General features: G+C 36.7%; 1 protein-coding gene across 13 annotated transcripts in view; it reads left to right on the top strand.

Annotated features, from left to right (window-relative positions):
• The window catches only part of BTBD10 (BTB domain containing 10), a 74,914-nt gene that overhangs the window by 57,672 nt on the left and 3,295 nt on the right, over positions 1-13,947 (top strand). For all 13 annotated transcript variants that reach the window (XM_032240830.1, XM_032240825.1, XM_032240828.1 and 10 more), the window contains 2 exons: positions 5,485-5,682; positions 8,078-8,188. In XM_032240830.1, the coding sequence (XP_032096721.1) occupies positions 5,485-5,682; positions 8,078-8,188 (309 nt within the window). The remainder of the gene's footprint in view (positions 1-5,484; positions 5,683-8,077; positions 8,189-13,947) is intronic.

Here is a 13,947-nt window from a genome sequence, read left to right as displayed (position 1 = left end):
GGGCCTGTTAGGGGGTGCGGGGCCTAGGGGAGGGATAGCAGGGGGTAGGGGAATTGGGGAGAGATAACATTAGGATAAATACCTAATGTAGGTGACAGGGGGATGGATGTGGCAAACCATCATTTCATGTATATACCTACATAACAATCCTGCACGATCTGCATATGTACCCCAGAATTTAAAGTATAATAAAAAAAAAAAACTTGAAGTTAGCTTTTTAGAAAAATTAACATATAGCTCCAAATGCTGTGTCTTCCCATTTATTCACACTTTTGTGTCTTTAGGTAGAGTTTTTATCATTTTCTTCGTATAGTTTCTGCTCTGATCTTGTTAATATTTTGTGTTTTTATTATTGCTATGTGTAGAATATGTTTAACTTTTCTAACTGCTAATATATAATAAGGTTACTGAATTTTGTACATTGTCACCTCATAGAACCCTGTTTGTTTCTAATAATTTTTTAGTTAATCCTCCTATATGCTTCATAGTTAATTGTCTGTGTTATAAGTAATACTTTTTATACCTTTTTTATCTTGTCAAATTGGCTAGAAGATTTTCAACAATGTTTAGTTTAATGGGGATTCTGGCATCTCTGACTTTAAAGGCATTTCCCTGGACGTGGTGTCTCATGTCCATAATCCTAGTACTTTGGGAGGCTGAGGTGAGAGGATCACTTGAGCCCAGGAGTTTGAGACCACCCTAGACAACACAGCAAGATCCTATCTCAAGAAAAAATAAAGACATTTCCTTTAGGCTTAATTAATACTCATTTTTTTTCTTGACTCTCCCTTTCTTTGGCTTTTTGGCATCCTTATTCCTGATCCTTGGAATTGAGGTTGTTCTCTACTGTTAGCTAGTTTCTCTCTCACAGGATCTGCAGTTATGCTAAGTGGTGCTGTTCGTCACTGTGGCTTCAGATACTATCTTTACACTGACAGTTTCTAACTTTTTAAGTGTCACCTTTACAAAATTTGTTTTAATTTTGTTTCAATAGTTTTAGGGATACTGGTGTTTTTTGATTACATGGTAAGTTTTTACTGGTGATTTTCAAGATTTTGGTACACTTATCACTCAGGCAGTGTACACTGTACTCAGTATGTAGTCTTTTATCCCTCACCTTCCTCCCAGCCTTCCCTACCGGCTTCCCAGGGTCCACTATATATCATTCTTGTGCTTTTGCGTCCTGGTCAACTATTCATTTCTAGTTTACCATTGAACTTGTCCTTTCTTCCCCTCTTCCTTCTTAATCAAGCTTTTTATGAGTTTCATGCATATAGCACATATAGTGATGAACAAAGACATTGTCCCTGCCTTTATGGAGATAATAGACTAGTGGGAAGGACATTTAACAAGTAATAAAAGCTATGAAAAATGCAGAGAAGAAATGAGATATTATGAGACGTGTATGACAAAGGGTCTGTGGAGAATCATTATTTAGTGCCATTAAAGCTGAGACCTGAAGGATGGCAAAGAAGGCGGTGAAACTGACCATACAAGGATTAGAAATGATATGTGCAGAGGTTCTCAAGTGGGTGAGAATATGACATATTGAGGGAACCCAAAAAAAGGCAGATGTGGCTAGAGCAGAGGAATGGAGTATGAGTGGTGAGGAATAAGCTGAGAGGTAAAGAGGAAACAAAATTTATTAATTGAACAAATATTTAATGACTGTACTAAGCACTGTTCTAAGTTTTGGGGATTCCGCATGAACAAACCAGGCAAGACTTTGTATTCTAATGGAACTTACACCCTATTGGGAAAAACATACGATAAAGTAAATAAGTCATATATGGTATGTTAGTGATAAGTGCTAAGGAAAAAAAAGTGAAGTTACTTAGAGTAGCCAGAGAAACTCACTAGAAATGAAAATGTTAAATTTCAAGCAGAGGTCAGTAGTGAATTTACACAATGAGGGAGCTTGTCTGGTATGTTTGAGAGCATCAGAAAGCCCACGATATTTGGAGTGGAATGAGTGAGAGTGTTAGTCATAGATGTAGTCAGAGAGGTAACAAGGGACCTAGGTTATAGAGGGCCTTTATCTTTTGGCTTTTACTCTGAGTGCGATTGGAATATAAGGGAGGGATTTGAACAACAAAAAAAAGAGTGATGTGATCTGTTAGGCTGTCACATTGTACCATTTCACGGGGGCCCTGTTCACACAGAAATCAATGTAGAATTTTTCAGTGCTGTAATCCTGACCTGACTTAAGGTTTAAAAGAATCACTTTTGGCTGTTGTGTTAGAAATAGACCAAAAAGGGAATTGAGCTAGAAGCAGAGATCAATTAGGGAGTCAATGCCAAAATCCAGGTCTGAGATGGTGAGGCTTGGATTAGAGTGGAAGCAGTGAGAAGTGATCAGATTCTAGTCATATTGAATGTTTGGATTACCAGCAATTCCTCTTCAATTGAATGTGGAGTAGAAAAGAGAGAGATTTAACTGGAAGTGTGAGATTGCTGTTAATTGAGATGAAGGAGACTTCATGAGGAGCAAAAATCTAGAAGCTTGATTTTGAACAAGATTAGTTTGAAATACTTGTTGGATATCTAAGTAGAAATTTTGAGTGGAGCATTGGATATACATGTCGGCTAGATATAAGTGGGAGTCATCAGTCTATGGATAATATTTAAAGAATATGTATTAAAGGATTGATTCTACACACTGATTTATGACATTCTTTTTCACCATACCAAGTTGAGGATTTGCGACTTATTTTAAGGATAATACAAGTCATAAGAGGGTTAGACTAGCAGAGACAATTAGATTTGGCTGCCCTGGGGAAAATGAATTGCAAAAATGAATGTAATCAGAAAGATTGTGTAGTAGTTTGGGTGAGAGTTAATGATGAATAGAATCAGGATGGAGGCAAGGAGATGGAATATGCCTGGTTAACTATTGCTGTGCAGTAGTTCGCATAAACTATAACCATTTTATTACTCGGGTCAGGAATTTATACAGGGCACAGCAGAGGTGGCTTATGGCTGCTTCACAATGTCTGAGGCCTCATTTGTGAAGAATTAATGGGCTGGGGTGGCTCACAATGCTGGAGGCTTTACTCACATGTCTGGTGCCAGGACTGGAATGACTCAAAGGCTGGACTCAGCTAGGAATGTCAAACAGAATACCTATGTATAGCCTCTCCATGACTTGGGCTTCTCAAATCCTGGAGGCTGCATTCAGAGAGGAAGCATTTGAAGAGCAAGCATTCCAGAAACCAAGGCAAAAATTGCAAGGCTTCTTCTGACTTCGCCTCCAGTGCCATGTGCTTTCCCCTCAGCCATGCTCCTCTGGTTACAAAATTGTATGACAAGTCTAATTAAAGGGGAGGGGAACTAGACTTCACTTTTTGGGAGAAGATGTCAGGGTCACCTTGCAGAAAAGTACGCGGCTTAGGAGATTTTGTAGCTCCTTAGTAAATATCTGCCAAAAGAAGGAAATAACACAGTTCGAGGTATGTTTAAGAAGACTTGGGGAATTATTTGAATTACGAGGTAAAGGAGAAATCAAGGATTTATTCATTTAGTATACTAATATTTAAGTTCTCATTATGCCTAGCACTGTACTGAGTTGGTTCTGAGAACTTGGGTGGATAGTGATGGCATTTACTGATTTGAAAAATACTAGGGAGAGAGACAGAGATGATGAGTTCAATTTTGGTTGTATTGAGTTCGACTACCTGTGAGATTGCATCCAAGTGGAAATTTCCAGAGAGCAGCTAAATATAATGCATATTGAATACAGAAGACTGAATTAGTAGAAACAAATTTGGGAATTGTCAGCATATGATAAAAGCAGAAAAAAAAGAAAAGAACTTAAAATTGTCCTGAGAAATACCAGTATTTAATGAACAGCTGTGGGAGAAACAGTTGGCAAAGGTCACTGAGGAAGAATAGCCTGAAGGAGGAAAAAAACAGGGATAATGGTATCAGAGATTCTTAGGGATAAATGTGTTTCAAGAAAGAGGGTCCAGTGTAGGAGATTAAACTGAGAAGTCAAGTAAGATGAGGACCAAAGGATGATTATTGTCTTTAAAAATATAAAGTCCATTTGGAGACCATGGCAAGAATACTTGTGTAGCATAGTGAGAGTGGAAGCCAGATTGGAATTGGTTCAGAAATTGGGGGAGAGAGATGGTATTGAATTATAGGAATTTGTCTATAAAGATAACTTTTTAAAATGGTAATGAGAAATAGCCAGCCTGGAGAGAAACATGGCTAAGTAATAGCAATATAGATTATTTAATTATCGAATCAATTATCTATTATATTAATTGTAAGATATTAATTACATATTGCCAATTGTTATATATAATTATAGAGACATCTTGTAGGGAGGAAAAGGTCTCCCTTGGGAGACTGTAGGTTTGAGTTCTAGTGTCCTCCTTCACCACTTCTCCAGTTTTTACAACACACACACACACACACATACACTCACTCACTCATGCATGTGGTTGCCATGGTTGCTTCTTTAACTTTGCTCTCCAGGCTGATGCAGTAGCAGTAGTTCCTGAGATGTTGGAATCTTCAGTAGGAGATAGGACATTTCCTTAAATAGGAATTCAAGAAGAAAGAGGCCAGGTGCGGTGGCTCACGCCTGTAATCCCAGCACTTTGGAAGGCCAAGGCAGGCAGATCACCTGAGGTCAGGAATTTGAGACCAGCCTGACCAGCATGGTGAAACCCCGTCTCTACCAAAATAAAAATATTAGCAGCTGGGCATGGTGGCGGATGCCTGTACCCCAAATACTTGGGAGGCTGAAGCAGGAGAATCACTTGAACCTGGGAGGTGAAGGTTGCAGTGAGTTGAGATCATGCCACTGCACTCCAGTCTGTGTGAGAAGAGCGGAATGCCATCCCAGAAAACAGAAAAAAAGATAGGTTAGTGCAGGTGAGTTTGTGGCTGTGCGTTTAGGAAACTAAAGTTGTTCATTATGTCTATGCTTAAGGACGCTGAAGTCTATCTTTCAGCTTTCTCAATTCTAGTATCAAGTTTGCTGTGGAATTCCTGCATCATGTTATATTTTGCTTGGCCGTTTGCCTACCTTATTCCCTATTGATGCTTCTCACCTCACCTCTAACCTGCACTGAAATATTCTGTTTGTAACTTTCTGAGAAGGAGAACATGCAAGAGATGGAATATACAAATTATTTCAGTTTATGTGGATAACCTGAAAAGTATCTTTAAGATATGCTTTAAGACATATTGCATATACTGATGGAAGATAATATGGTATAGTGAAAAATATGCTAGGCTACGGATAGAGTTTTAATTCTGACTTTAATTTCTGATAGGCTTTTAATTCTGACTTCTGACTTTGCAAATTAGTTTTGTAAACTTAGTAAGCAAGTTATTTCATGATGTGTAAAATGAAGAGGGGGCCTCTGTAGGATGCCTTTGATTGGTCCTTCTTATTATAAGATTCTGTATGTCTAAAAGAACTCTTTTCAGGAAAAGTTTTGATAAGATATTTTGTGGATTTCGTTTCAGGTGCCCTAATGCATGAGTTATCAAATGATGGTGCTCGTAGACAATTTGAATTTTATCTGGAAGAAATGATCCTCCCTCTCATGGTAGCTAGTGCCCAGAGCGGGGAACGGGAATGTCATATAGTGGTGCTTACAGATGATGATGTGGTTGATTGGGATGAAGAATATCCACCACAGATGGGAGAAGAATATTCACAAAGTAAGTATTCTGGCATGTTTTCTCTCTCCTGAATCATTATGGATTATCTCTTGTTTTTGTAAAGAGAGAACTCTTTTCATAGACCAGTAAACTGTAGCCTGGGCGTCAATCCAGCTCACCACCTATTTTTATAAATAAAGTTTTATGTATTGCCTATGGCTGCTTTCATGCTACAGTGGCAGAACTGAGTAGTTGCAACAGAAACTGCATGGCTCGCAATGCCCGAAGTATTTATTATATGTCCCTATACAGAACAATATGCCCTGCCCATGCCATACACATAAGTGGTTAGCTTTTTGTTGACTATCTGGATTTTGATAGATTTTTTTCTTTGTATTTAAAAGCATCCTGGATAACTAGTTCCTTTATAGAAACAGTGTTTTTTAAAAAAGGAATTTTTATTTTTATATAAATTTAGAAGTTTTAACTCATTGATTTTGAGGATAACATTGAGTTCCAAGGTGTTCTTTTCAACATACATATTTTCATCAAGGATACAATGACCCTTCATAAGGCTTTGTAGAACTATAGTTCTTTGGGGTATTTCTGACCAAAATGGCCTATCATGAGCAGCAATCGCTAACATTTTTCTTATTTTTTTGTTATTTTTCTTGATGAATCTGATATTAGTATTTTTGACCAGTTTCATAAATAAGGAAGAATTGAAAGAATGACTCTAGGAACTGAATAAAAAAGCCTAACATCTTCTTCTGTACTCTAGTCTGTTGACTTGGTAAGGATTAGGGTTTAATATAGGAAGTACCAAAACACTTATCTCTGATTTTTCCATTTTACATATACTTTTCTAAAATCAAAACAAAACAGACTCCAAATGGCATTCTTTTTTACTTCTAAAAGAGATTTTTGAAAGATTATTTAACACAGTTATGGTAGCACTTTTCAGAGTTTGCATTGAGATATTTCTTTTGCATGATGTACTTAAATGAGTGTTGTGATTTCTTTGTGGATAGTTGTAGTAATAGACATTTCTGTTGCTGTTTCCTCAGTCCTAGGCTCTTTACTGACAATGTTTTTCTGTAATATGTGGAATAAAAAGTTGAACAAAACCCAAGAAAAATGAAAGGTTGCCAAAATTAAAAGAAGTATACTAAATTATTTTCTGTTAAGGAAAAGGAATGAACAAACTTATATTTTACTTTTCAGAAGGTTTGACTTCAAGAAAGTATAGCCAACCATAGAACATAGAAATGATGTTATAGTGATAAAGGAATTATAATAAACCTGATATTTTCTTTTCCATTGTAGAATTTTTCCACTTCAATATATTTCTTTTTGTTTTCTTGTTTTTTATCTTAAGCTTTGAAGCGTGAAAGGCCTGAAAACATGTTTACTTAGTTGTCTAAATATGTTTTATTTTGTGTCAAGATTATCCAACATAAAGAAGATTCATTTGAGGAGCTAGAGATAGCCTTTTGGCCTCATTTTTCTGCATGTGACTTTATGACAGATACTGTCCTTTCTAAGATCTAAAATAATCTTTATATTAAAATACCAGTAAATCTTAAGGATGTAGTAATAATCACAAATTTACCCCATGAGTAGAGTTTATATACGCATTTTCCTTTTATTGGCTCTTAAACCAGCATATTTGGTTTTGTGAGTGTGTTTTTCTTTTTTTGAAAAAACCTTTGCAGTTCATCTTTTAAGGGAGATAACTCCACCTGAAAGAGAGAAGGCGAGGAATGTCCATCAGTCTAACTCCCTGAAGTTCTCAGCACATTTGGAAGACTCAACATGTTGTCAGTGGAATATCTGTCCTTTGCAAAGCCAGTTTGCTCTAAACAGACTAACCTAGGCAGAACTTGCTCGAATCTGCCATTTTTAACATCAGTATTAAATGGGGCTGTTCGCCTGAATGAAAAACAGTTTGTGGGGAGGGTCTTTGCATTTTGGGAAATTATTAATAGTTGCTCAATCCATGAAATGTAAAATGTGTCTGTTTTGTACTCTTTGACAAGGCAGCTTTTCCCCACCTCTAGACTAGGCCTTGTAGGGATCTTTGCAAAGTCCTTTACTTTGCTTGATAATGATCGACATTGATATCTTCTTTGGATTCTCTTATTTGAAACTTGGGGCAGATCTTATTCCAATAAATGTATAGATGATTTATCTTTCAGAAGGAGAGTGTTCCTATGGATTGGGTTTTCTGATTGGTTGTCAAAGCTTTTCTTGTTTTCACTTAAGTAGACATTTGCTTCTACATTAACTATACTGAATATTGCCCTGTCATGTTGGCTAGTCATCCTTTGGCATTACTGCATCCGTTATTTGGGCTTTTAGGACTGTTAGGCCCCTTTGATGAGCAAGATAAATTTAAGTTCATCTCTAAATCCTTTAATTTTAATACAAGAATATTTTTGTCTTTTCTTTCTAGTTATTTATAGCACAAAATTATATAGATTTTTCAAGTACATTGAAAACAGAGATGTGGCCAAGTCAGTTTTGAAGGAGAGGGGTCTTAAGAAGATTAGATTGGGAATAGAAGGTAAGACATTTTCATTATTTTCTATTAATTTTCTTTTTTAAAAAAAGATTAAAACTATTGGATCTTATTTAGAATATAGTTTGAATACTTTGAGAAAAACTCTGAAAAATGATTACCACATGCTTAGGCAGTAGACCTATAAATACCAAAATCAGCTGCACTTATCTGAGAAGATAGATAAAAGGCCATTAGAAATTATTATTCTGTAAGATTCTCTAGTGATACAGAGATATGAATTTGTCTTTTTCTGCCATAGTTTGCCCTTATTCATTTTTGTTAAAGCCCATGTGGTATGTGTGGACATTCATATATGTACATTCCCATAGGATTGGCAGGACTGTTTCATATATGTACATCCCCTTAGGATTGGCAGGGCTAATAAAGAAGACTCATTTGAGGAGCTAAAGATAGCCTTTTGGCCTCATCTTTCTGCATGTGACTTTATGACAGATACGGTCCTTACTAAGACCTAAAATAATATTTATCTTAAAATACCAGTAAATCTTAAGGATGTAGCAATAATCACAAATTTACTCTATGAGTAGAGTTTATATATGCATTTTCCTTTTATTGGCTTTTAAACCAGGATGATTGGATAGTAGTGATCGTTGAAGCCCAATAGAATTAAAAATTACTTTCTGGATATTCATGAAAAAGCAGCATTGGTAGCTTACCTGTCTTAAAAGTATGATAATAGCTTATTTTTAAGGTAAATACAAATTATGAAATTCTTTTATCTTTTGTAAATGCATAGAGTTTTAGGTAGCTTTATGAATTAAAAGAACTTTTCCATATGATTTATCAGATGCTTCTTTTATTTTAAAAGACCCTTAAGAAGAGCAAAGTGTCTTTCTTGATATAACATGACAATGTAAAGAGTAAAGCTATGTAGCCAGTTTACTTATATTCAAATCCTGTGACTTAATAGCTGTATGACCTTGGCCATGGCACTTAAAAACTCTGTGCCTCAGTTTCTTCCTCTAAAATGGGAGCATTAATGAGTACTTTATAAGATTCTTGTAAGGATAGAATGAATTAATACCTGAAAAACACTTAAAACAGTGGCTAGTACATAGTAAGTTTGCAGTATATGTTTATGATGGTGATAATGAAGATAATAGTGTTGATCATTGACCTACCTGGTTGAACTGCTGGAGAATAGTAATGGGCTGCTGAGATACATAGGAAAAATAACCAGAAACAGGATTTTTGTGTGGGATGGGGCAGAGACTTTGGGCTTTAAAAGCAGTGGGATTGCTGATATGTGAAGCATTGGTCCCGGTGCCCTAGTCCGTCACTTTGCAAACAATGAGATTTAGCTACTTGGTCTTAGACCTAGAGAGAAGGCACTGGGATCTACTTTAGATTGGGAGGACAAGGAAGGCCTCTGAGAAGAAGACCTTCAAGTTGAGGCCTAGTGACAAAAATGGCTCTAGATAGAGAAAATAGCAAGTGCAAAAGGGTTGAAGTAGGAATGTGCTTACTATATTTGTGGTACAGAAAACACACACATGGCTGTTATAATGAGTGCAGAGAAAATTTGAAGAGATGTAGTTGGTATGAAAGTTAGTAGAAGAGATAAAGTAGGATCAGAAGATGCAGGCTCTTAAAGGCCATGGTAAGGAGTATAGTGGCCAAGTGTCTTAAGTCTCTCAGCCTTTCTGAGCATCAATTGCCTTTATCTTTGTAGTGAGTATAATACTCTGTATATATTAGAGGATAGTTGTGATAATCAAATATTATTTACTAGAAATCACTTCTTTCCCACTCTACTTCCTCTTTCTCTACATGGTTACTATTACTCATCCTTCAAATCCTCTGAAACCTTGTTGGAACCTCTGTGAAATTGTTCCTTAAAATAATTTGCTATATAATACTCTAGTCATGGACTGTGAGCTCCTTAAGAGAAGTCAAGTTGCATGTTGCATACCTAACATGTGGACTAGTTCCTAGGTATAAGTGGTTCTCAAATAGTAAATGAATGACTTATGGAAAAGCTACATGTAAATTAGTTATGGAAGGGAATACTTCATTCTCTGTCGCAGGGAGATAATAGCAGTGCTCTAAATCATTGAGCTATACTCCTAAAATAATTTTCATATAATTGTAAGGACCTAGTAACTATTTACAATTAACCCTATAAAAAATTCATTTAAAATAGTACATTATATATATGTGTGTGTATATAATATATATATATCTGATATATACATAAAATATTTCACTTCTAAAATATTTTAATATGCAGCTCTAAAAAAATATTTTAACATACCCAACAAAATTAAGAATACTTGCTTTGAATCAGTCCACATTAAAATTTCCCAATGGTCTCCCAAAATTTCCTTTTAGCTGTTTTCTTTAAACCAAGATTCAGTCTAGGACCACATCTTGCAACTAACTGCTTGTTTTGTTAAATTTCTTACTCTAGAATAGTTCCTTATTTATGATACTGTCCTATTGAAGAGTCTGGGCCAGTTGTCTTGTAGAAGGTCCCACTTCTGGATTTGCCCTATTATTTCCTTGATGTGTCCTTCAGTTTATTCCCTCTCTTCTGTAATTTCTATAAACTGTAAGTCAGATTGAAAGACTTAGTCAGTGTATTAGTCCATTTTCTCACTACTATAAAGAACTACCTGAGAGTGGATCATTTTTGAAGAAAAGAGGTTTATTTGATGCACAGCTCCGCAGGCTTAACAGAAAGCATGACCGGGAGGCCTCAGGAAACTTATAATCTTGGCAGAAGGTGAAGAGGAAGCAAGGACCTTCTTCACCTGGTGGCAGGAGAGAGAGTGAAAGGGGTATTGCCATACAGTTTTAAACCATCAGATCTCGTGAGAATTCACTGTCACGAGAACAGCATGGGGGAAACCACCCCCATGATCCAAACACCGAGTTCCTCTCCCAACACTTGGGGATTACAATTTGTAATGAGATTTGGGTGGGGACACAGAGCCAAACCATATCTGTGGTTGACAACCTGATCTCTCCCTTAGAAGATCAAGCTGTTTCTTTATGTGGTATTATTTTGACACTCAGAATGTTCAGCTCCCTGCTAATCATTACCTAAAGGTTTTAAATACTAATTGATAATTTTTGCTTGAATCTGTAATTTCATTAAGGATTGCAAAATGATAATTTTTGAATTTATCATTCCTTTTACATTTATCAGCTGGTATTTTAAATTTCCATTTAAATAGTGAATATTATTTGTCTCTGTACTATAGTCTATGTTACTGGGCTTAACTTTGGTAGGACAGTCACTAACCAGGCTCGTCTGTTCTTTTCTTCAATAACTGCTTCTATGTACTGAAGCATACTTTTTTTCTCAACTAATATGTACACCAGTAGCTGTATTTTCTCATTAAGTATATTACTTTACCTCTTGAAAAATAAGTAGAATAGTCATAACCCACCAGATGTTGAGTTGAGACTTTCCTGGGATCAGAGAAAAAACGTTGCGATTTCCAAGTTAGCCATTTTGTTACTATCCTCCTCCACCATTTCTATGCCGCTGCCATTACAATCCCAAGTCACTTAAAATAAATTTATTAGATAGCATGGGGAGAAATGCCAGATATAGGTGATGGGGAGGAAGGCAGCAAATCACACTGCCATGTTTGTACCTATGCAACAGTCTTGCATGTTCTTCACATGTACCCCAAAACCTAAAATGCAATTTAAAAAATTAAAATTTTAAAAAAAATTTATTAGAATATTAAGCGTGTTCGCTGTTATGGGAGCTAGATTGGGTTGGTGTGTAAGAGACATGAGGACAGGAGGGAACTTGGATGTGTAAGAAAAGATGATGCAATATAAGGCTGGAAGTATTCAAACAATAATCTTAGCACTGTGGTCCCATATTCATATTGAGACACTGCTATTGTCAGACCTATCTAAGGCCTCCTCTGCTTAATTTTAAGTAGGCTTTTGGGTTTTGTTGGTGTTGTTAAACACAAATGTGTCCAAAGTGGGAAAGCACAAATAATTCTTACCTAAATCATTCTACACACTACAATTCCACTGAAAGGCACTTCTTTGGGGTTTTTCATTTTGTTTGTTTCACCTGTCCATTAATGGAACAACATCTCTCGACCTCCAAGGGTTGGGTTCTTAAGGCAGTTTAGGACTACTGCTGCTCCATCTAGCAGACCATATTGGATGTGGCCTTACTCCCGTCATTAGTCCTTTGTCCTGAACTCAGTGGAAAGCTCTCTTCTGTCAGAATAATTGACTGAGACTTAGAACCTGAAGTTTAAGGGAACAAATTCTAAATAATTGTGGAATCACAGTTCCCATAGAATATAGGAAATTTGAGACAAAGAAATAAAGTCTTTAATTGGATTGGATTGTGAATTATTTTACCCTCTGCATCCTGGGCAGGAATGGCAAGACAGTAGTAGGACTGACTCTTATCATTGAAAGTCCACCTGTTTACAGAACCTCTGATTTCCCAATTCCATGTTTCTGGACCTGCATACAAAATTTTCTGTGCAAAATTTTAACAAACTAACATTGGACAAAATCTGAGCTTCCTTTCGTTTAATAAAAAGTATAATTTACTCTTTATTAAAGAGTAGAATTTACACATGACTCTCCCCCATTTGACCATAATCTGTCTGCTAATGTTACCTCCAGGTGTTTACCAATACACTTTCTGCTCCAGTCATATGTGTGTTAGGGTCTCCTAAACCATCTTCTATGTTCCTGCCTTTGTATCTTACCTGATGCCATTCTCTGCTTAGCATAATATTCTCTCTGCCTACATTGTGCTCCCCATGTTCCTGTTCATCCCAGTCTTGCTCATCCATTAAGATTTAAGGAAGGCCTTGAAGTAGCTTTTTCTATTTTAGTCCACTGGAATCTCATTCATCTTCTGAATTCTTTACACTTCCACCATTGCTGTAACACTTTCTCTTAGGTACGCATATTTGCTATTTGGAATGTTCTTTGACTTTATGAACAATTTAATCACTCCCAATAGACCATAACCACCTTTACGGTAGCACTCTGGCATTACAATTCTGTGGTGCAGTAGCTGCTAAATCATGAACTGTTGACTTGAATAGGTTGGTAAATCTCCAAGTCAGGGACAGACTTTATTTTACTTTATTTTTATTTATTTATTTATTTTCTTTGAGTTGGAGTCTTGCTGTCACCAGGCTGGAGTGCGGTGGTGCAATCTTGGCTCACTGCAACCTCTGCCTCCCAAGTTCAAGTGATTCTCCTGCCTCAGCCTCCCAAGTAGCTGGGACTGCAGGTGCATGCCAGCACGCCCAGCTGATTTTTTGTATTTTTAGTAGGGACGGGGTTTCACCATGTTGGCCCAGGTGGTCTTGATCTCTTGACCTCATGATCCACCTGCCTCAGCCTTCCAAAGTGGTGATTTTACTGTCTTTTTAAAGGAAAAAATGTTCTGATAAGATGGATAATGGAAGAGGTTATTACTTGTAATTGGTATGTCTTGGTAGTTCATTCACTCTTTGCTCAAATATTTGTTTAGCACCTGCAGTGTATCAGGTACTATGCTAGGCACTGAGGATACACCAACAAAGACACTGGCTTTGCCATACAGAAACTTGTTATTTAAGTGAGAGAGTCAGACATACAAAACAGTAATTACAATTTAGTTCTGTTAAGTATTGTTGACATGGTAGTGCTGTGGACCATAAGAAGCTAATGATTAACTGTGTGGAGAATCTTAATGTATTTGCCAGTGATAAAAGGAGGTGGAGCGGAGCGCAGGGGTAAGGGGGCTGAGG

This window comes from Sapajus apella, unplaced genomic scaffold (assembly GCF_009761245.1).
Source record: "Sapajus apella isolate SASKATOON/1434 unplaced genomic scaffold, GSC_monkey_1.0 scaffold47, whole genome shotgun sequence".
NCBI lineage: Eukaryota > Metazoa > Chordata > Mammalia > Primates > Cebidae > Sapajus > Sapajus apella.
This window is presented reverse-complemented; position numbering and strand designations above follow the sequence as displayed.